The following is a 20994-nucleotide window of genomic DNA, read 5'->3' on the forward strand; positions in this document are numbered from 1 at the left end:
TTCTTAGTATCTTGCATAGAACACTAGTTCTGAGGAATGTTAAAATATTATTTGAAAATAAAAAGTACTTTGGTCAAATAAGTTTGGATTAAATAAGGGTAAGAGAATTTGTCTTTTTTTTTTTTTTTTTTTTTTTTGCGGTATGCGGGCCTCTCACTGTTGCGGCCTCTCCTGTTGTGGAGCACAGGCTCCAGATGCGCAGGCTCAGCGGCCATGGCTCATGGGCCCAGCCTTTCCGCGGCATGTGGGATCTTCCCGGACCGGGGCACGAACCCGTGTCCCCTGCACCGGCAGGCGGACTCTCAACCACTGCGCCACCAGGGAAGCCCTCTTGTTTGGGAAGCCCTCTTGTTTTGTTTTGTCTCAGTTTCATGTGCATTAGGCATTTAGACTCACCAAGGGGGAAGAGAGATAGCCTAGGGTGCTTCCCAAACTTACTTGAACATGGAATACCTGTCTGGAGGAGCACCACTCGGTCTTAGTGTTCCAGGAAACACAGTCTGATAAATACAGACCTATAGGTATCAGAAAGTAAGTAAAGAATAAGATTGTTATTTTTTTATTATTGAAGTATAGTTGATTTACATTACTGTGTTAGTTTCAGGTGTACAGCAAAGTGCTTCAGTCATATATATATATTTTCCATTATAGGTTATTATAAGATACTGAATATAGTTCCCTGTGCTATACAGTAAATCCTTGTTGCTTATCTATTTTATGTATAGTAGTTTGCATCTATTAATCCCATACTCCTTATTTATCCCTCCCCCCAACCCTTTCCCCTTTGGTAACCCTAAGTTTGTTTTCTATGCCTGTGAGTCTGTTTCTGTTTTGTACATAGATTAATTTGTATTATTTTTTTAGATTCCACATATAAATGATATTATATAATATTTGTCTTTCTCTGTCTGACTTACTTCACTTAGTGTGATAATCTCTAGGTCCATCCTTATTGCTGTAAATGGCAATATTTCATTCTTTTTTATGGCTGAATAATATTCCATTGTGTGTGTGTGTGTGTGTGTGTGTGTGTGTGTATGTGTGTGTATACCACATCTTCTTTATCATTTCATCTGTTGATGGGCACTTGGGTTGTTTCCATGTCTTGGCTATTGTAGATAGAGCTGCTGTGAACACTGAGGTGCATGTATCTTTTTGAATTAGAGTTTTCATCTTTTTGGTGTATATGCCCAGGAGTGGGATTGCTAGATCATATGGTAAGTCTATTTTTATTTTTTTAGGGAACCTCCATACTGTTTTTCCATAGTGGCTGCACCAATTTACATCCCCACCAACAGTGTAGGAGGGTTCCCTTCTATCCACACATTCTCTAGCATTTATTATTTGTAGACTTTCTGATGATGGCCATTCTGACCAGTGAGGTGATACTTCATTGTAGGTTTGATTAAGAAGCAGACTGGTTTTAATCATTAAGAGCATGGTAGAAGAACAAAGTGGAGAAGACCCAGCTACTTCTTAAAATATCTGACTGAGAAGGAACACATATAACTTCAGTTCACATTCCACTGATAAGAACTAATCACAAGGCCATGCCTCAATGCAAAGGGTGCTGGGAAATGGAATCTCTGCTGGACAGCTACTTTTTTCATCTTCAACTCCCCATTATGGAAGAGGGAGTAAAAATTTTGGTAGACAGGTAGCTATCTCTGCCACAGTGTCTGAAAGAAACACTCCATGAGTGAGTTAAAGAGAGAAAACTCAAAAGAGTCTGAACATGCAACTTTACACTGCAGAGTTCCAAGGGCTGGAATTATGTTCCTTTTTCTCTGACTTTCAAAGGTGTATCAGTAAGCTTAGCCAAGTTTTGCCATGATAACAAACAATCCCAAATTCTTAGTGGCTTAATTTTTGTTCATGCTCCAAGGTTGACTTTTCTTTATGTATATGTCTATAATACTGATTTCCACTCTGTTCCACATTGGCCTTTGCTCCTGGTCCCAGCCTGCTCTCAGAGAGCTTTCTGAATTGTGGTAGAAGAAAAAGAGAAGGTGGAAGAATCATACAATGTCTTTTAAAGCTACTGTTAGGAGTGACATGTTTCTTCTACTGATCTTTATTGACCAAAGTAAGTGATTGGGGTCAACAGGGTGGGGTTGACAATTCTCTTGCTGGAAAGGGAGTCATGAGTCACAGGCCAAACTTAACTTCAATGAGGTGGGAAAGTATCACCCCCTAGGGAGAGGATACAAGTTTGTAACACTAGATATTTTGAAAAATAATATAATATACCCTACAGGGGACCCAGAATTCCCACCCTTTGGAGTTAGGGCACTGGAAGTTCCTGTGGAATTGCCCACCAATTTCAGGGGAGAGTCACACCTTCCGTTGTTGGCAGTCACTCAGCATTAAAAAGAGGATTTAGATTTCCAGTCTTGTGAATGTCAGAGGTAATGTCTTCCTCACTTGGGCTGCTGTCAGCATCCCTGGAGTCCTGTGTTCAATACTCTCTCCTCAACACACGTGATGAGGGAAGGACCCCAAATCCTGGCTTATGGAGTTAAGGAAAGAAGGTATACAACCTGGTGTGTGTGTGTATGTACTGGGGAGGAGAGGATGGCAAATTCTGAAAACTAGGTGGAAAAGAGATTAGATGTGGCTTGCGTATGCTCTTCCCTTTCCTGGAAAGATAATCTCCCTTTACTCACCTGGAAAAATTCCACTCAACATCTCAGGGTGAGCACAAGTGTCTTATCACAGGAAGCTCTCACTGATCTGCTTAAGTGGAGCATTTATACCCTCTGTTTGCCTTCCTCATTCCCAGGAGAAATCTAACAAAGTGCTTGTCACATACATACAATTATTTATTTTCTTGCTATTATGGGTTGAATTGTATACCTGCTTAAAGACAGGTTGGAGTCCTAACCCCTAGTGCCTCAGAATGTGACTTTATTTGGAACTAGGGATTTTACAGAGGTAATCAATTTTAAGGTAATGACCTTAAAATAAGGTCATTATGGTGGGCTTTCATTTAATATGATGTGTCCTTATAAAAGGGGGAAATTTGGGCACAGAGACTGACATGCTTACAGGGAGAACACCATGTGAAAACAAGGCAGAGATATGGGTTATATTTACATCTATCAGCTGAGGGACCCCAAAGATTGCCAGCAAACCACATGAAGCTAGGAAAGAAGCACAAAACAGATTGTCCATCACAGTCCAAAGAACCAACCCTGCAGACACCTTGACTTTGGACTTCTAGCCTCCAGAACTGTGAGGCAGCACATTTCTGTTGTTTAAGCTACCCAGTTGGTAGTGCTTGGACACAGCAGTTCTATCAAGCTGATATACTTGCTTACACATCTGTTCTCCCAATTTCCTCCCAGTCTTGAGACCCTCCCCAACTTGAGTCCATTCTGGAGGAAAGAAACAAAGCTTTCTTTCTTCTTCTTCCTCTTCCCCTTCCCTCCCCCCTCCTCCTTTTCCCTCCCCCCTCCCCCCTTTTCCTCCTCAGCCCCTTCCTCTTCCTCCTCCTCCTCCTTTGGCTCCAAGGGAGGGTAGAAAAGGGATTAAAAGGATAACAAATTTTAGAAGAACAAATCGGAGCTGTGTGGAGAGGAGAAGATGACAAGGAGTGAGAGCCACATCTCTGAAGGTGTTCAAACACAGGGAGGCTGAAGGAAACTCTGCTAAGGACTGGTTCTATGAGAATGCTGAGAAAGTGCTTTGCTGGTTGGAATCTCCCAGGGATTGGCCTATTGATCAATATTTTGGAATTCTGGTGATATGGAACCTCATGGAACTCTCAGAGATTGTGTGGGAGAGCAGGATGTGTGTTTTGAGCAAGGGCTTAGTATAAGGTGCCAATTGCTCTCCACCAGATAAGTCTTTGTCAGAGCTCAATCTGCCCGTGAATTTGTCTGGAATCCATTCCCAGCAGCACCATCTGCTTGTGATTGTCCTACCATCTGACTGTTTACCCTCTGTCAACCCCCCTCCCGTGGGCACTCCCACCACCAATTAGAGTCCACCCATTGTCCAACCTGGATAAACTGAGTCTGAGGAGAGACCTGGCAGCACAGAGAGGGAGGAGGAGGGAGACCATCCAACACACTGGTGTTCAGGGCCAAGAGCCCACCACGCCTTCACACAGGACCTGGGGAGGAAGCATGTGGCTGAGCCAGAGCCACATTGTGCCCCAGGCAGACTGATGGCTCCACAAGTAATATTGATGCCTTTTGTTTGGAAAGTCTTTGTGGATGCTTCCCATGTCCCAACCAATCACGCTAAATGCTGGGCCTCCCCCAAGGCACTTTGCCTTTTGCACAGCCCCATGGCCAAATGTGCAGGCAGATGAGCGGCCCTGAATGCTAATGAGGGGAATGGCTGGCATTCCAGAGGCACCAGCTCTGGGAACCCCTACCTTTGTTGCTAAGGAGACTTGGAAGCAGAGCTGAAAGGCTCTCACAAGGGGTGGGGGGTGAGGAGGGGGGAGCAGAAAGGGGAGTGTTTATTTTCAGAGCCACACAGTTCTCCAGCCAGCTCCAAAGCTGTCCAGTTTCTGATCCCAATTAGAATATAAAATCCCGTTATTGTTTCTCTTAATGATCTCGGGAAATTCCTCTGAAGAGTTAGTGGGCACTTAGCAAACTGTTTGGATGGCGCGATCTGTATAGTTGTGCTTCCGCTTGTGTGAACCGATCACGTCCAGAGTCCTGAAAACACCCTTTATTCCTGTCTCCAGAAGGTGGTGATGAGCTGGGGGTACTGGAAGAGGGCAAAACGTTGCTGGCTTTTCCAAATGTTCATGTGGAGGTGCCATTCCACAAACGTGTTCCAGGTTCCCATTGGATGGTGAATCTGGGCTCTGTGCTGGGGACAAAAACCAGGAAGACCTTGGTCCTGGCTTGGTGTGTCCACTAGACTTGCTGGGGAGTCAGACCACACACACTAACGGGAATTCTGTGGGTTATTTGCTCTAACTGTGACCTGCAGGGCACCGCTGGACTGGAAGTTGTGCACTGGGTTCTGGTCCTGACTTCGTCACTCACTAGCTGTTACTCCTTTGGCAAATCCATTTACCATCCAAGCCTCAGTGTCTCATCTGTACAATGGGCATAGGAATGCCCACCTGGTTGGGTTATGGTGAGGAGTAAGGACAGGAGAGAGAATGAAGAATAGAAATGTGGAGGACATGGTCTCTGCACTCTAGGACCACATGACCAGTGAGCCAACCATTGGCTTATAAGGTGTCTGTATCTGGAAAGGGTGCATAATGATTTGGCCCATTGAATGGTGTAAAAGGAAACACTGTATAAGAATAAAATAGAAAGCCAGTTCCCCCTTGTGGAGCACATCTCTGTGCCAGTGTCAGGCAATTTGTATACATTATCCCCTTCAATGTGAATGACTCTATGGGGAGGTAGTGGATTGCTCAGGGTCACACATCTGGGAAAGAGTCTGCCCAGGTGGTGAGATCCAGCCTCTGCTATGTCTTCAGTGCTCTTTCCATCTTTAGAGGCTGAGGTTTTTGGAGAGTTGGGGCAGATGCAGTCGACACCAAGTCCCTCCAGGGAATCCTGGAGGTTAACCGGGCCACTGCACACAGACACCCATTTAGAAAGATTCTGCTAGAGAAAGCTGGTCAAGATCACAGACACCAGACTCCCTCTACCCAGTGTTTATTAGAAGTTCACAATGACACAGTCACAGGAAGTATACAAAACAACTCTGATCTGAGAAAAAAAAAAAGAGAGAGAGAAGGGTAACATTGTCCATAAGCAAACCAGGCAAAAGCTTTAGCATAGTGGTCACTAAAAAATATTCTGAAGCATAATGACCTCATAGCATTTTGCTGTTTGTGTCCAGTGGTTTGCTTCACAGCCCGGCCTCATTTAACCTCTGCTGTCACTTTGTCACCGAGATATCTAAGCTGTTCTCTATGGCTTAAGTTGATTTTTTGGTTTTTTTTTTAATGCTTTACTCAGAGAAAATCTAATGAGTATTTACTTTTACAAGGGCAAGTCTTACAAATACACACCCTCACACCTACATACCACACACATCCTGGGGTAAAGCAGTGGAGAATTCCAGACCGGAGATGATCTAAGAGCAACTGGCCCTTGGTTCTAGAAAGCAGATGTATCTCAAAATTTGTTTGCGCTGTAGCAGTAGTGTTATTGCTCTCTGCCATTTCACACAGACCATTGTTCAAGCTTCCTGAGGCTCAGCTGCTAAGAGAAGGGACATAAGAAAGGCCCCCATCTCTACTATGTGTCTGCATGACATGGCTTTCAGTGTTTATAAAACTCCCCTGAAAAGTACAATTACTCCCGTTTTACAGGTGAAGGAACTGAAGCTCAGGGAGGTTTAACATTCGCCAAGGCTGCCACCTACTAAGTGCCTGAACTGGATTTTGGCTGGTTTTTGAAATTAATTAATTAATCTATTTTATTTTATTTTTTTAACATCTCTATAGGAGTATAATTGCTTTACAATGGTGTGTTAGTTTCTGCTTTATAACAAAGTGAATCAGTTATACATATACATATGTTCCCATATCCTCTCCCTCTTGCATGCCCTTCCCTCCCACCCTCCCTATCCCACCCCTCTAGGTGGACACAAAGCACCGAGCTGATCTCCCTGTGCTATGAGGCTGCTTCTCACTAGCTATCTATTTTACATTTGGTAGTGTATATATGTCCATGCCACTCTCTCACTTTGTCCTAGCTTGCCCTTCCCCCTCCTCATGTCCTCAAGTCCATTCTCTATGTCTGCGTCTTTATTCCTATCCTGCTCCTAAGTTCTTCAGAACCCTTTTTTTTTAGATTCCATATATGTGTGTTAGCATACAGTATATGCTTTTTTCTTTATGACTTACTTCACTCTGTATGACAGTCTCTAGGTCCATCTACCTCAGTACAAATAACTCAATTTCATTTCTTTTTATGGCTGAGTAATATTCCATTCTATATATGTGCCACATCTTCTTTATCCATTCATCTGTCGGTGGACACTTAGATTGCTTCCATGTCCTGGCTATTATAAATAGAGCTGCAGCATATCCCTCCAGCCAATTATCCATAGGCACAACCCTGCAGCCTTCTTCTGCTTCACTTCTCTGAGCCTCTGTTTCCTCATCTGTAAGGAGCTGTGAAAGCTGCCACATCGAGTTGTCAGAGTTGGATGAAACAGAATACGTCAAGTTCCTGACACACAGTAGTTGCCCAATGCATATTACATTGTCTGATCTAATATTCTAATTTCCCTCATTTGGTACTTTGGTAGCATGAGAAAGCCATGTTTTTCTGCTTACTTCTCTGTTCTAAAAGGCAGCTAGGAATCCCAAGGGCTCTAGAGTGTTAGACGGGCATTTTTCTGGGCAACTCAAGGATTATAAAAACTAGAGCAGGAGAGACTAGAAGGCCCTCAGAGATCATTTACGTTGGTGGATCCAAATTATTTTGTTCTTAAGGTTTAATTTATAAGATTTTAGGAGATACCCCACTATGTAAAATGTATTAAAGGGGATGCTCAGAGACCTTTCTGTTTGCTTTTTCCCTTGACCTAACTCCTTCATCCTGTCTTCCACACACAGAGATTGGAAAATCAGGATCCAGGTCATTCAGCATTAATGATGGTACTGGGAATACTTCTGTCTCTGAAGTCCTGGGCTTCCTTCAATGAGCTCATACTGCCTGAGTGGTGTGATGTGAATGTAAGTATGTATGTTGTGGCCAGGGTAGTGCAAATTGCAGGGGGGTGGATGTTAAGACTAGAAGAACTGTGGGAACTGGTGGAAAATTTTACTTGGTTTTCCTGCCAGAGGAAGCAAAGAAGATGTTACCTATTTCCACAATCCTTTGTTCCAGGAGTCCCTCCTCAAAAGTTGTATTCAATACTCTGGGAAAAATATCCTTGGAGACAGTGTAACATCATCTAGTTTTGTACTAGAGAAAATATTGAACTTGTTCAGAAAACTTCACTTGAAATTTTGCTTCTGCTGCTTGGTATTAAGATAATATATTGTTAATACTTTTATTTTTCTTACAATTGTGGAAATCCTAGAATAGTGACTAGAGGAAAGGCTGACTTACTCATCCAAAAAAGATATATTTAGGTCTATTAATTCACAGGCATTTTTGGGAGTTGACAACATCTAGCATGTTTTTACTATATGGAATTGCAGGGTTTGCAAAAAAACAGTTTGATCAGCAATACTGAAAAAAAAAATCATTGGATATTCATCACCAGCTTTATAAGAATAGAAGGGGATTTTAAGAAATTGGGTTTTTGCCACCTCAGAAGAGAAAACCTGGTTTCCTTGTATCACTTTGAGCTGCTTATGAGTGAGCATCATAGCCAGAAACCAAGTCCAAGCTCAAAGTGTTGACAATAGCTGCATCAGCCTCAACTCTGACAGCGTCTCCACCACTGCACTCGGGCTGAGGAGAAACATGTGTCCGGGTAAAAAGGGAGACAAAGGGAACATCTGTTCTCACAATATGGGCTTGTTATTATAGCTCCTTTAAGTACTGAAGCGCTGGCTCCAAGAGCATATTTTCTCCAGCATGGAATCTCCGCAAGGCTTGGTCAATTTTCCGAGGGCTCAGGGACAGGTTGTAAATGAGATTGTAGTTGTGAATGAGGCATCTGGCTCGTTCATTCTCCAGAACTCCTGCCATTGGGTTGGGTGGGTGGGAGCTTTTTAAAAGAGTATTTTTTTTAGAGTATTTTTAAAAGAAAAAACAAGAAAGAGGAAAATTCATTAGCTTGAATGACTTCTGAGCAAGAATTAAATGCTAATATTTTGAAATTTTAAGCTTCTTAAAAACCAAGTGACACCCTTAAAAGATATTTACAATCCTGGCTATGCATAATAGATGTTGAGAGGAATCTGAGGGTGATTTTGGGGAGGAGATGGGGTCCAATATAATCCATAGGTAGACTCTAAAGCGATTTTAGCTTGTTCTTCGTAGCCATAAAACTTTAAAAGACCAAGTTTTGAAAATGGTGGGGTGCCGGCTAAAAGCAATTCCTAATTGCTCTAGTTTATGTTTAACTTACTGAAATATCCAAATATGTTCCTAGACATGCAGGATTTAAACAGCTCATTTTTATGCATTTCTGGAAATATATTTACTGTGACTCCCTCCAGCTTGCTGTGTGATCACAGGTAAATCACCTAACTTCTTGTGGCTTAGAGTCTAGATCTGTATAATAGAGATGGTAGTGCTTATCACAGGACATACTCTGGTACCCACATGTTATATGTACCAATACCAATGTGTTGTCCATGCTAAGGGTAAGTAGATTTTGATAACTGCAGAGAGGAGTTTAAGGGTAGAACACAACAACAGCAAAGGTCAGTGACTCATTCATAAGCTCTTAATTGTGAGCTTATATATGTCAGATACTGTGCTTGGGAATAGAGAGGATTTTGAGAAGTGGTCTGTTACCTTAGGAAGATCACCAACCAGTTGAGGTGATAAGAGATGCAGAAAATTAATTAGAGTGCAACAACAATAACAATAACGACTGATACTCATATATAACATTTACCATATTTCAGGCACCCCTCCAAACAATTTACCAATATTAACTCACTTAACACAACAACCCATTTTACAGAGAGAGAAACTGAGGCATAGAGATGGACAGATGCCCAAGGTTGTTCTAGTCCATGCATTTAACCACCATACTGTATTATAGAATGGGGGAAAGAGATTGTTTCAAGCAGGGCTCAGATTGTTTTCTAAATATTTTCCATGAATTGTGAAGATCTACGCTACAGGTGTCAAGCTTTTAAATATCTTTTATAGGGGTGAGATACATCCCTTGCATGTGGCTCTTCTAGTCTCCTGTACTTGTGCAGACTATAATAATGATTGTGAAATTCTTTCTCAAAGAATCCAGAAGGAGTGGTCCCCTGGTCATTTTGCAGAAAGCCACGACCAGTCTATTAGATTTGGGCTATAGCGGATACCTGTCATCTCTCTTTGAGCTCTGTTTGGATTTAAACGTGCAAGGACAGTTGAGCATGATGTTCTTCTCTGAACTGCTCTCTAATGAGTGTTTTTAACAGTGGACTACAGACAGCTGGGGTCCTAATGTGATTTATTCAATTCAATTCTATTCAGTTCAGTCCTGTCCTGTCCCTTCCCATCCCAACCCATCCCATCCCATCTCATTCCATACCATCCTATCCCATCTCACCCCATCCTGTCCTATCCAATCCACTGTTTTTAAATTGTCTGTTCTATTCAGGTTTATTTGCTGTCTCTTTCTCCTATTAGAATGTTGGTCCTTTCCTTTGAAGAAATATCTTCCTTTGAGTTGGCCAATTGCATCTTTACAATTTTCTGGATTGGGTGGAGGCTCTTGACCTGGTCTAGGTTGGCTCCCTCAAGACATTTCCTCATATTCCACCTCTGGAAATATAAGTCATGGACTTTGGAGTAAGTGTCTGACTGAGGAAGTTACTTTAATTTTCGAGCCTCAGTTTCCTTGACTCTAAAATAGGGATAATCAAATTGTTTGAAAATTAATAAAATAGTAAGTGCTTAGTACAATACCCAGAACTATTAAGCACTCATTAATGTAGGTATTTTTATAGGATAGTTATAATGGTTATATCATCAATATTACTTAAAATACACAAGAAAATATTTTAATTAGAAGAAATTATTTATATATATAATTTAGTTTATATTTTAATTAAAAATTAGAATTAATATTAAAAAATGCATATAAGAATTACCACTGGTGTGTGTGTGGGCCTTTTCTTCTATCTTCTAAGTTTTACCGTTGGTAGAGGATTCGCGCATCAGACGAAAGTCCATTGACTGAAATTTATCTCTGTCTAATTTGCTGTCATTAGGGGATGCCCAAGACAGCTGCATAAAATAATCTTACAATCCATCTTAGTGTTGGGAAGCTTGTCCTTGTCCCACCAGAACCAGAATGAAATAAGAACCTCTTTACTATCCACTTCATGTTCAGTTTACAAAGAACTTTTAAATCTCATTGGATCCTTTCTCAAATCTGGGAGGTATGTTTTATTATTATCAGTCCTATTTTATAGACAAGGAAACAGGCTTGGCGAATATAAGTGACTCAGCAATTGGTGAAGTCTAGACTTGAATCTGGTTAAAAACACACAAAGAAACAAACCAACAAACAGAATCTCATGATCTTTCTGGTGTGTCATGGGTGATTGGTGTAGTGGGAAGTCCAATAGAACTGGGTTAGAATTATGCCTCAACTTCCCACCTACTGATATTTTATCACTTTGAGTGTGGCTTTCTCCTCTGTAAATAAGGACATTAATCCCTTCAGCATGTGGTTGATGTGAGGAGTTAGTGATACAGCGTATGTTAAGTCCAGACCCGTGTCCTTGAGGGCTCTCATTGCACTATGCCTCCTTGAACTCTAAAATATTTTCTGTCTAGCCTTCAGTTCACTGGGAAAATTCCCAATCTACCAGTCACTCAAATATTTATCCCAACCACCCATCTTTCTTTAGAAAGCCTGACCAGTTATTCATAGTCATTCCTTATTTCTTTCTCCTCAAGGATATTTTCTTGACAACCCCCATTAAAGAATAAGCTCAGAGCAGGTTCCCAGAAATACTAATTTGATGATGGATGTTCTGCCTTCACCCTGGATGAGGAACGCCCTGGCCTACATATTTCCTTGCACATAATAAAGAGCACTGATTCATCATTGGGCAGAGTAGGGATGATCTGCTCAGTGTCTAGAGGAGGGCCATGGTGGTATGCTAAATACTGTGGCTAATAAACCAACAAGATGACCTCAGTTAATCCTCTTTCCTCATTAAAGATAGTTATAGATGTTTCCAGATTTGGCTGACACATTCCTTGGCTATTGAGGAACTAATGAATTTCATAGAAACAGAGAAAATGGGCATAAATAGTGAAAAGGCCATGAGAAAGTCATTTCAAATCTGCCAGAATCTGCCCCAAAGTCAATAAAACTCCATTTTTCCCCAGAGCAGTTCAGAAGTATGAGAAAGGTCCCAGTCTTTGGGAGTCTCTTAGCAACTAAATTTATGATCCATCATCCATCATCAAAACTCAGCATTTGTTTCTTTGGAAACGTCTTTTCTCTCTACCTGATTTTTGGTTTTGTTTTGTTTTTGTTTGTAACCCCATCAACACTCTCACAGTCTTGATGTGTAAACACAGACTCATGAAATAAAGGTTATTTCAGTAAACTTTTGATCTCCTTTTTTCCCAGTATCTTCCCTAAATGACCCATTTCAGCTTTCCCTGTGTTCTCCTCTGGTTGAACCTTTGGTGGACACTGCGTAGAGAATTAAGCCTCATTCCAGCCTTCAGGATTCACAGTAGGGTCTCAACTTCACTATTCAATCCAAAGTGACAGTCAGTCCTGTCTTTCTCACTTTCTTCCCCATCATACTCATTCTCACCTTCTAACCTTTGCAGAATATGGTTTCACACTCAGAATGCCCTACCCAGCTATTCAAAGTCTACCTCTCCTCTGGGCTCAGCTCAAGTTCTCTCTTCCAAGAAGCCCTCTCTGAGTACTCACTGAGCTTTTTTCATCTCTTCTGTCTTTTCTTTGGACTCTTTAAGTCTAGTTTGTGTCTTTAATTATAATACTTTATTCTGTCTTAAAATTTTTTCTTTTACTGGCTTTGAACTATTGGCAGCCTCTGTGTCTTACCTAAAAGTTCCTTGAGGCCAGAGACCATGTCTCATCCTTTCTGGTTTCCCTCCTGGTCCAGCCTCTAACACAGGGCTGGGCTCATAACAAATGTTTAATAAATGAGTTTCTAATTCATCTAGATGAATTTTTTACCTAAAATTTTCATTTCCCCCTCTCTTTGGTATAGTTATTAGAAGTCCTTGGGTATTACATGGTGTTCATACTTCATGTGGTCTAGAATTAACTTGCATTGGAAATTCAAAGCAAAATGAAACAAAAACATACAGAGAATGAAAAGGCATTAGTGCTGTTATATGATTACTTCTAGAAAGTACTATGTGTACACTAACTTTTTTTATTGAGATGTAATTGATATATCACATTGTGTAAGTTTAAGATATACAATGTGATGATTTGATACACATGTATATTATGAAATGTTTACTGTAATAAGGTTAGTTAACAAATCCTTTACCTCCCATAATTACCATTTTGTTGTTGTTGTTATGGTGAGTACATTAAAGCTCTACTCATAATAACTTTCAAGTACACAGCACAATATTGTTAATGAGAGTCACCATGTTGTACGTTAAATCCTTGGAATTTCTTATAACTGAAAGTTTCTACCCTTTGACCAACATTTCCACATATTTCCTGGCAACAACCATTTCTATGTGTTCCATATTTTTAGACTCCACATATAATGCTAAGTCTTCATGAACAACAGTATGTAGTTAAGTACAACAATTTCAGTGCATATGTTTTTGTATGTGCTGCCTCTTTTCCATTTCACAGGTCTCTGACCTAGTTCTGAATTTCATTATCTCACTTAAGCATTGCAATAACATCCTTTATCCTTTTTATAATTTAAATTTCTCCTTCATTCTTCACATAGCCATCAAGGACCTTTCTGAAATACAACTTCATCATACCACTCTCCTGCTTAGAAACACAATGTGCTCACTATCTTTGAATTAAATCCAAGTTGTTTGGTCGGTCATCTAAGACCTTCCTAGATCTGATCCTATCCTATATTTTCACATTTTTCATTTAATATTCTTCTTAATAGCCCTTGTATTCTATTCAAACCAAATTCCTTGTATTGAGCTTCATACATAATGCTTTGCTTGGCTAACTTGCATGTTTGCCAGGAAGGGCCCTCTATTTCAGTCCTTTGTATACAAACTGCACTTTCCCTTAATGATCAATTTCACACTAACATAACCTTATCACCTCACTAGGAATGAATTCTCCTTTGTCTGAATGCCCACATAGCACCCTCTAATGGCATTTATCACCTTCTATTTTGGGTTTAGTTATTTATGTACATTCATTTATTTGTTTCTTAAAAAAGGGTTGAACAGAATTGTGCAAGGTACTCAGGATAAAAAAGTATCTTAGTACTTAGGTAGTACTAAGTCCCAAATAGAAAAATACAATATATCAAATATGATAATGGGTGTTAAAGAACTGTAAGAGGCCAGATAAAGGTTGGCCTTAATCTGTCTGGGGAAACCATGGGAGTCTCAGAGGAGTAGAGCTTGAGTTCTGACATAAAAGGTGTTTAGGTATTAATTAGCCAGGTGGACAGTGTGGGGAGTTGGCGGGGACAGAGGAGAGGCAGACAGCTCAGGTAGAGGGCGTAGGGTTAGAAAAGGCACAGCCATGGGCTTCTCTGGTGGCGCAGTGGTTAAGAATCCACCTGCCAATGCAGGGGACACGGGTTCGAGCCCTGGTCTGGGAAGATCCCACATGCTGCGGAGCAGCTAAGCCTGTGCATTACAACTACTGAGCCTGTGTGCCACAACTACCGAAGCCCACGCACCTGGAGCCCGTGCTCCACAACAAGAGAAGCCACAGTAATGAGAAGCCTGTGCACTGCAATGAAGAGTATCCCCCGCTTGCCACAACTAGAGAAAGCCCATGGCAGCAACGAAGACCCAATGCAGCCAAAAATAAATAAATAAAATGTTTTTTTGAAAAAGAAAAGGCACAGCCACAGGAGAAAGCAAGACACAGTTGAGGAAGGCAAGTTATTCATTATGATGGGGTAGGATATGCTGAGAGAATTAAAATAGAAGGAGAAGATACTGGTCAGGTGGATAGAGACCAGCTTTTGCCTTGCTAAACAGTTTAGAGTTCAGCCTGTTAGCAGGCATGCTGATGATTTCAATCAGGGGAATTACAAGGTTGGATTGTAGGTTAGACTCAGAGAAACTGTAAGCAACCTGGTGGGGGATTCATGTCTGATTCATCTTTGTGTTTCCTGATTGTGCTCAGCATAGTGCCAGGCACATGGTTTATGTACAAATTGTATTTGTTAAGAAGTGAAAGAAAGGGATGTGTCCACTCTTAGACTGCAACACAAATGGAAAGGTGTGTGACTGCTTCCGTGTCCTGGCTATTGTAAATAGTGCTGCAATGAACATCGGAGTGTATGCATCCTTTCAAACTATGGTTTTCTTTGGATATATGTCCAAGAGTGGGATTGCAGGATCATATGGTAGCTCTATTTTTAATTTTTTAAGGAACCTCCATACTGTTTTCCATAGCGGCTGTACCAATTTACATTCCCACCAACAGTGTAAGAGGGTTCCCTTTTCTCCACACCCTCTCCAGCATTTACTGTTTGTAGATTTTTTGCTGATGGCCATTCTGACTGCTGTGAGGTGGAACCTCATTGTAGTTTTGATTTGCATTTCTCTAATAGTGATGTTGAACATCTTTTCATGTGTTTTTTGGCCATCTGTATGTCTTCTTTGGAGAAATGTCTATTTAGGTCTTCTGCCCATTTTTTGATTGAGTTGTTTGGTTTTTCTGATACTGAGCTGCATGAGCTATTTGTATATTTTGGAGATTAATCCCTAGTCGATTGCTTTGTTTGCAAATATTTTCTCCCATTCTGAGGGTCGTTCTGAATGGACAAAGAAGATGTGGTACATATATACAGTAGAATAGTACTCAACCATAAAAAGGGACGAAATAATGCCATTTGCAGTGACATGGATGGACCTAGAGATTGTCATACAGAGTGAAGTAAGTCAGAAAGAAAGACAAATATATAATATTGCTTATATATGGAATCTAGAAAAATGGCACAGATGAACTTATTTGCAAGGCAGAAATAGAGTGACAGATGTAGAAAACAAACTTATGGTTACCAAGGGGGGAAGAGGAGGTGGAATGAATTGAGAGATTGAGATTGACATGTATACAGTACTATATATAAAATAGATAACTAATGAGAACCTACTGTATAGCACAGGGAAGTCTACTTGGTGCTCTGTGGTGACCTAAATGGGAAGGGAATCTGAAAAAGAATATATATATACATATATATGTATATATATATGTATATATATACATATATATATACACACACACATATATACACATATATATATACATACACACATATATATACACATATATATACATATATATATATATATATATATATGGCTGATTCACTTTGCTGTACAGCAGAAACTAATACAACATTGTAAAGCAACTATACTCCAATAAAAACTAATTAAAAACATTTGTGGAGCCCTGTACAAAATGAAAAAAAAAACAGACATATGAGCTGTAAGCTGCACACTTCACCTGTATTACTCAGATCACACAGGTCGAGGGCATTTTCTAGCTTCCTGAGCCTGTCGACCCATGTCTCACATTCTTCAGATGTGTTTTTCATCACTGGATTGACAAAAGGCTGTGAGACTGGCCTGATCTTCAAAGTGCTCAGGAGATCTTTGGGGACTGAAGTCTCAGCAGGAGGGTTTTCTGGCTGCAAATCCTTTTCTGGAGTTTTCTACCAAAACAACACAAACATTTCACTGGCAACATATTCATAACCCAGAGCTCCCCCAGTATCTTGGCCAACATGAGGCTACACAACTAGCAAGATTTATTGTAGGTCTGGCTTTGTAAAGAACTACTATGTTGAATACTCTCTTTTTTCTTTAAGAGAAGGATAACATTGTGACTTTTATTCAGTTTGCATTTCTGATTTACACAAACAGAGGTTTTTGTAACTGACTGAGACTTTCATGATGTTCTACTCTGTTTTATACTAGTGGGATCAATAGGCAATGCATATAGTTTCTTGGTGGGAAAACCTCTGGATCGTGAGTATGAGATTCTTGACAAAAAGTGATTGAAACAATAATGGTGTTAACTTTGGCTTGTGGGCTCACTATAATGAAGCGTAAGGCACTAGTTCTGTCTGTCCTATTCATTTAACAAAGGAAGCTGAAGTCCAGAGTGGGGAAGTGACTTACTAAGATCATATAGTGAATGGTAGACACAAAACTAGATTGAGGCATATACCTAGCTCATCTTTGTATCCTAACCCCATGTCCAGTACAAAATAGAGATCTTTTTAGAATAAATAGACACATGAGTGTCAGTAGAGCCATGTAAGACATTCTGTCACCTGTCATGTAGAGAGAGTGAGCATCTATTGTTTGATCTGCCCAACCCCAGTTTTCCAGGAATTGCCCCTCCTTTCAATCCATATGGCTCTAGAGAGAACCGTCATGTGTCTAAGCACATAGTGCAGGACTGGGCATCTAATGCAAAATGTTCAGTAAACACATTTTCCAGTGATTTTGGAACCATTTGTGAGAGTTAAAGCCAGAGATAGGAAAACAGAGATCATTCTGGATGAGAGGTAAGAAGAGAGAGACAGAGAGGATATGAAACTGACAGCAGAGAAGAGAGAAGATATAAGAAGTCATGATGATGTTCAAGGTTCAAGCCTTTGATTTTATTGTTATGTTTCTATCCTTGGGGAGATATATGTATACATACATACATACAAATAAATAAATAAATATATATATATATATATAAATATATATATTATGCTCCTTCCTTATCCTTCTAATAAATTAAGTTGGTAGACTTGGTTATATTAATTGTAATTCAAATATTCTTAACTAATTTTTCATAGAATTAGGCTTTCCAATTTGTATACCATCTGTGCTTCTCCCAAATTTCAAGTACCTGAATTTCTCCAATTTTGTACCTTGTCTCAAACCTCTCACATATAAGCTGTGGAGATCCCCTTGCTCTAGAGAATAGTAATTTAAATAAGAGGCCAAGTTAACAAACATGGATTCAGCTGCTACTGGGGAATGTGAAGAATTGTCTTGTTTAAAATAATATAATGTTATACAAAACTGTACCCATACGGATGACTAGTGACCAGTACATTTTGAGAGATTAATATATAAGAATTCTACTTTGATAAAGTCTATTTTGGGAGAAGCTGAAAGTTTTTATAAAGTAAATAGAATAGTGATTCTCATACTTCTTAGAGCTTTGGACCACTTTAGAAATCCAATGAAAACTTTAGATAATCAACCAGATGGATGCACATTTGCATACAGTTTGGTGGATGATTTTAGAAAATTCAAAGAGGTCCTTAAAGCTGAGAAACTGACTTTAAATAATTATATATTTCTTCAGATAATTAACACTCTCTTTGACCACTAAAGACAGGGAATGGGGGAATTTGTATGGGCCTGAATTAAGCTAAACCTAGGAAGTAAGTACGTAAGTAGATAACTAACTAACTAACACACCCTATACTGTTTTGGTCCCACTGTGTCAGGATGAAGTCCAAATTCCTTGCTTGGCTCATAAGACCATTCAAGTTCTTGTTCTTCCTTCTCTTCTTTCAATATATACATCATTTTCTCCAGCCACATAAAACCAGAAAAAAAAAATACAGCTGTTTGATGCCCTTATGCCTTATATACGCTGTTTCCTCTGTTGTAAAACTCCTTCTTGCTACCTATGCCTTGATGCGTTAGGCTCCTACTCATCCTCCAAGGCCCAACTCATATTTCACTTCTTGGGGGAAGCCTTCCCTGATAGCCCCAGCCTAGGTGAGGGGCAATTCTTTGTAGCCCCTTTATCCATCATAGCACTTATTATGGGATAGTGTAATTGTCTGTTAGAGTATCTCTCCCATCTGCTAAAGATCTTGAGCCTGGACCTGTGAGATAATCATTTATGTATCTTCAAGTTCTGGTTAGTGACTGTCACATAGTTGGTTCTCAAGATATGTTTACGGAATGAATAAGTGAATGAATAAATGAGTGATTTTCCTGGAACAATAGGAAAGTTGCTTTACCAAACTTCTGCTTCAAGTCCCCTTTCTAAAAAGTGGGACAACGAATGCTGCTTATACAGGAATATGAGAAGAATCGATTATTGCAGAGGCAGTAAAATCCTCAAACAAGAGGCAAAATAAAAGAGCAAAGTATATATTTTTTATAATCTTATTCACAGCAGACTTAACACTCAAGGAGAAAAGCATTTGCTGTTGTTTCTTGCATGGAAAGAGGCTTGCCAAAATGGATACTATTTTCTAAAATATTTCGAAGTGTGAAGTGCATGAAGAGGCCTCCCGTCATCTGAAGATGAATTATGTTCTAATCCGGGCATTTAAAAACAACAACAACAGAGAAACTCAGGCAGTTTTTCAATTCTGTCTGCATCTTCTCCTGGTTAAGTGCTGGGAATATTAAAATGAATTTTAAATGCTTGCCAGATTTTTTTTTTTAAATCAAAGAGCCCATTACATTTTAAAATGGGATGTCTGGGGAAAAGGTCACCCTAAATTTCTGGAAGCTGGACTTAAGATGTTAAAATAGGTCTCACAACCATCATTTTGGCAGTTGGTGGACTGGTCACAGGCTCTGGAAGGACACCTGTCCACATGCTACAAGTTCAACTTTCAGGGGCCAATGGCAAGCCCATCACTGAGTGGTGATAAGTGGTTTCTGCATGCATACCAGCTAGGAGAGAAACCAACCACACTTTAGGAGTTTGTCTGTATTCCTTCTCTGCTGGAGTAGAGTCTTGAAGTCAAAGATAGTCTGATAGTCAAGGCACTGGGCGGAAATCAAAAATTCAGAAGGGAGGGCCTCACCCAGCATCAGTGAATAGAAGGTGAAGGATTGATGAAGCCCTTCGCCGAGGTCTGTATACCCAGCTGCATACCATATGTTCAGTTTTTCCTTGAGATATCTCATTAACTTCAGGATGCACTGGAGTAGCAGAGGTTTCCTTTCCTTTCTTTCCTGGATGAGAAAGAAAAAAATGGTTTTAGTTTGGTCTCTTCATTTTAAGACATACACATATACACCCAGGCAAAGAAAATGTGGAGGCTTTGCTATACGATTGGCATTGTAAATGGTGATGGGGATACACTGGTGGATAAGAAAGATCTAGTTCCTGCCCTGATGAAGCTCACAAAGGGGAGGTAAATGCTAAATAATCACTCAAGATTATTATTTAATTACAAACGACCATAAACACAACACAGGAATATGTGAAAATAAATTCCTTTTGGGCTAGGGATAGGAGTGGTGAAGGATCAGAGAAGGCTTCTTGGAGGAAGTGACACTTCAAGTGGGGACCTGAAGGATGAATAGGAGTTTCCAGGCAAAGGTGATTGTGGGCATGTGCATAGAGCAGAGAGTTCCAGATAAGCAGAGACATCAGCCTGTAGAACTGTCCTGAATCAGGAGGGCTTTTACAGTTTGGGAAGTGGCATGGGACCTCTTCCTGTGGTTCTGCCTCTTAGAGAAGCAGGCACTTCTGCCTCCTTTACCACCCAAGTTTGCACTTGAAGGATCGTGTAAAACCTTTGTCTTCTCCCTTCCTTGTTCCTTTCAATGGTCAGAAGTCCTATATGGGAAGAGGTTTGAATGGCATCCCTAACCCAGGAGATTTTACTGTTCAGGTGCTAGCTGCTCGGGCTGCTGCCTTCATGAATAGAAGAAATTTCCTTAGGATGCAGGAAAGAGACATAAAGACCTTCAGTTTAAATCCTCTGAGGCTTATTATGGGCATCATTCATTCATCACTCAGCACCTGTCATCAGACTTGGCAACATTCATTTACTGTATAAATCAGTATGACGACGACACAGCATAGACTTCTGGGAGCTTCAGCTTCAATATTTACTGTGTAATTCAAATATGCCATTAACAAATACATATTGTTTCTGAGTTGGGTGTTGCTGTTTTCAATAAAATGGTTCAATCAATGAATTTTAAACAAAAGGTAGAGGGTGACAGTATAACACAGTGGTGGAGAATAGAGGCTCTGAAGTCAGATGCCTTGGGTTTGAGTCTTGGCTCCTTTCTCTATTAGCTGCATGACCTAGGGCAAGGGACTTGTCCTCTTTGTGTCTCAGTTTCCCTTTCTGTAAAATGGGGATAATGCCATCTATAGGTTATTGTGAGGATTAAATGAACTAGAAAATGTAAAGCGAATACTTGGAGCATAGCAAGTACTCAATAAATGTTAACTAATAGTGTT

General features: G+C 40.2%; 1 protein-coding gene across 1 annotated transcript in view; it reads right to left on the reverse strand.

The window, feature by feature from the left end:
- Positions 1-8477: 8477 nt before the first annotated feature.
- The window catches only part of C1H1orf87 (chromosome 1 C1orf87 homolog), a 128287-nt gene continuing 115770 nt past the window's right edge, over positions 8478-20994 (reverse strand). Inside the window, 3 exon segments of the mRNA XM_065884333.1 lie at positions 8478-8638; positions 16258-16465; positions 19669-19748. Of these exon segments, the coding sequence (XP_065740405.1) occupies positions 8478-8638; positions 16258-16465; positions 19669-19748 (449 nt within the window).

This window comes from Phocoena phocoena, chromosome 1 (assembly GCF_963924675.1).
Source record: "Phocoena phocoena chromosome 1, mPhoPho1.1, whole genome shotgun sequence".
NCBI classification, from domain to species: Eukaryota; Metazoa; Chordata; class Mammalia; order Artiodactyla; family Phocoenidae; genus Phocoena; species Phocoena phocoena.